Source organism: Heptranchias perlo, chromosome 4 (genome assembly GCF_035084215.1).
Source record: "Heptranchias perlo isolate sHepPer1 chromosome 4, sHepPer1.hap1, whole genome shotgun sequence".
Taxonomy (NCBI): Eukaryota; Metazoa; Chordata; class Chondrichthyes; order Hexanchiformes; family Hexanchidae; genus Heptranchias; species Heptranchias perlo.
Genome location: NC_090328.1, coordinates 122,094,105 through 122,097,163, shown reverse-complemented (window position 1 = coordinate 122,097,163; position 3,059 = coordinate 122,094,105). Strand labels below are relative to the sequence as shown.

The following is a 3,059-nucleotide window of genomic DNA, read 5'->3' as shown; positions in this document are numbered from 1 at the left end:
TGTCGTTGAGGTGAATGCAGTGAGTACTGCTGTTCTGCACCTGACGCCTGACGCCCACCCACCGCAGACACAGTCCAGGACCAAGATCCCGGAGCTCAGCCTCCGCCTGATGCTACTTCTCCCCATGTCCCCTTGGAGCAGCAACACCACAGCTCCGAGCTCCCTGATTACAGCCAGACACAGAGGTCGTGCCCTCGGCACAAGACGGGTCGGCTCACAGGGAGGGACGGGACGGAATAGGGTCCCCGTCTCATGCAGAGTCCGCCTCCTCTGGCTCAGACTTTGTCACCGTGACCCTCAGGCACGCCTGTGAGGGGGCAAGTGTGTTCATTTTTTTGCGGTTCGTTCTTATTCGCTTGTTATTTAATGATTCTCTTATAATTGTTTGTATTATAATTTTTGTTGTTGTTGTCCTTAAATCTTAGTCAGAAGTTATTTGTATCTGTTTGAAAAATGTTATTAATATAAACCATGTTAACATCACAACAGTTTCCAAAGTAGAAGACGACTAAATTAACATAATTTTTATTTAAAGTTTTGCACTACACACTTCAATGTTTACAATAAAGCTTTGCAATAATTAACTACCTCAAAATGTTAATATGAAGTTTTGCACTAGTTTTTTGCTGCTGCAATAAAAGTTCACTATTTGGCTTTCAATCTTGCCCGTCCTGTTGTCTACTTTCCTGGGGAGGGGGAGGAGGAGGGGAGACATTTTGACACTTTCTTCACTGTCCCAATGACTGAACCTCCTGCTGCTCTCTCACCGCCCTGCCCTCTGCGGCCGTGGTTTCCTCGGGGGCAGGGGTGAGGGGGGGGGAGGGGTCACGACCCATGACCCCAGCGACATCTGCGTTGGAATCCTCCATTTCCAGCAGCATCTCGTCTGCTGGGTTAAAGGTCAGTCCTTCCCGCAGGGCAAAGTTGTGCAAAGCGCAGCAGGTCACCACAATCCTCGCCACTTTGACAGGCGAGTGCTGCAAAGTTCCCCTCGATCTGTCCGGAAGCACGATTCCAGCACCCCTATTGTCCTCTCCACTACTTGGCGCGTGCACACGCAGGCATGGTAGTACCTCTCCTGTGCTGCACTATTGGTCCTGTGGTAGGATGTCATCAGCCATGGCTTCAGCGGGTAGCCCTCGTCACTTAAGACCCACCCAGGTCCTTGCTGCGCTCTGGTGAAGGAATCCTCTAAGTTTGAGTGTCGAAGGACGAAGGTATCATGAGCACTTCCCCGGTGATCTACATTAACATTCATGATCTGCAGATCGGCATCGCAAAGGATCATCACATTTAATGAATGAAACCTTTTCCTGTTGATGTGTGTGACAGGTGCATGACGGGGTGCCTTCAATGGCACATGGGTTCCGTCCACAGCCCCCTGCACTCTGGGGAATCCAGTGATCCTGTGGGATGCGATAGGCCTCTCCCTTTGCCGTGCTGGGGACATGTCACAGCCGATGAACTCAGAAACCCTGCGGAATATGATCTCCGTGACCTGCTGAATGCAGACTCTCGCAGCATTCTGGGTGATGTTGCACATGTCACCGGTGCCTGCCTGAAATAATCTGCGTGCATTAAATTTGAGGGCTACTGACAAGGGCCTGCAGGAGGTAGAACGTGGCTGAAAGTCCCCTTGTAACATTTCACAGAGGTGGCTGATCACCTCTTTACTAAAATGAAGTCTCCTCACACATAGCCCCTCCGACATCATCTCGAAAGACAGCCTTTCCCTGTACACTCTCTCAGGTGGGTAATAGTCCCTCCTGATGAGCCTACAGGCATGGCGCCTGACTCATCTCTGTTGTTTCCTGCATCTGAATTCCATTCTGTACAGTACATAAAAAACACTGGCATCCAGAATGGTGGAAAAGGTACTTTTTTTAAACCTACTTTTTATTTCCCCCACACTGGCCTCTTTAAACACTTCCAGGACTCTTGAAGTCATATAATCTGAAAAGAAAATTGAAAATTCTGACACCTAGCTCTCTCAGACATTTTCTACAACTCTCTGACAGCTTAAAAAGTTCCTTCTGGCTGAATCCTGGCTACATTAATAATGCACGAAATTTAAATTGCGACAGGACATGCTTCTAGTGCCAATTCAGAGCAGCCCTAACTTTTTTAGTCTATTTTCACATTCCAGCAGCAAACTTACTCTTTGATTTCGCCACTAATAACAGTAAGCGCTGTTAGGCTCATTGTTATTTTAAAAGCAATTTCCGGACCAATGACAAAAATAATCTGTCTTCGTAACATTGGTTGAGGGATAAATATTGGCCAGGACACCGGGGAGTACTCCCCTGCTCTTCTTCGAATAACGACATGGGATCTTTTATGTCCACCTGAGAGGGCAGACGGGGCCTCAGTTTAACGACTCATCCAAAAGACGGCACATCCAACAGTGCAGCATTCCCTCAGTACTATACTGAAGTGTCAGGCTTATGTGCTCAAGTCTCTGGAGTAACTGCTTTAAAAATTCGTAATTTGTATACATCAGTAAATGAGGATGGTATGTGATATTTGTTGTTTCTTTAAATACATTCATTTTACTTTGATTCAAATATAGACACTGTAATGAAAACCACATGCAGTATTATTTAGTGCAACTGTGTTTGATGGAACTAGATAATCTCTACAGTGCGGTCCTTTCTAACACGTGCTCAGTTGTTTCTGGATGTGACAATGTGGCACTGCTGGGAGAGAGTAGCGAAAAGGCCAAAACCACACTCACTGACTTGTGGAATGGGACTGGGAAGATGGGACAGTGTTATTGATGGTCACGTCTGCTGTAGAGGTATTAAGACCGTCTCACGGGAAGGCAGATTGATCATTTCTTGTTGCTCTTTTGATTAATACATAGCTTGGATTTGACACCATCGTGCTAAAACTGGCCAGAGAGCTCTTCTCTTGTCTAAAAGGTTCAAAATCAAACTATTCAGGATTTTGTAAGGCATCCAGCTGAGACCTATGTGGATGACATTCCAAAGACCTACAAATCCTTCATTTTTTGACATTCATTTGATATCATTGATGTAACTGTACCAATCCTGTGCACT

The 3,059-nt window shown here is 46.3% G+C and overlaps 1 protein-coding gene across 1 annotated transcript; it reads right to left on the bottom strand.

Annotated features, from left to right (window-relative positions):
- Positions 1-943: 943 nt before the first annotated feature.
- On the bottom strand, positions 944-1,711 carry LOC137320673 (putative nuclease HARBI1). The gene has a single exon (XM_067982352.1). It carries the CDS (start codon positions 1,709-1,711, stop codon positions 944-946), a length of 768 nt encoding a protein of 255 aa, XP_067838453.1.
- Positions 1,712-3,059: the final 1,348 nt, after the last annotated feature.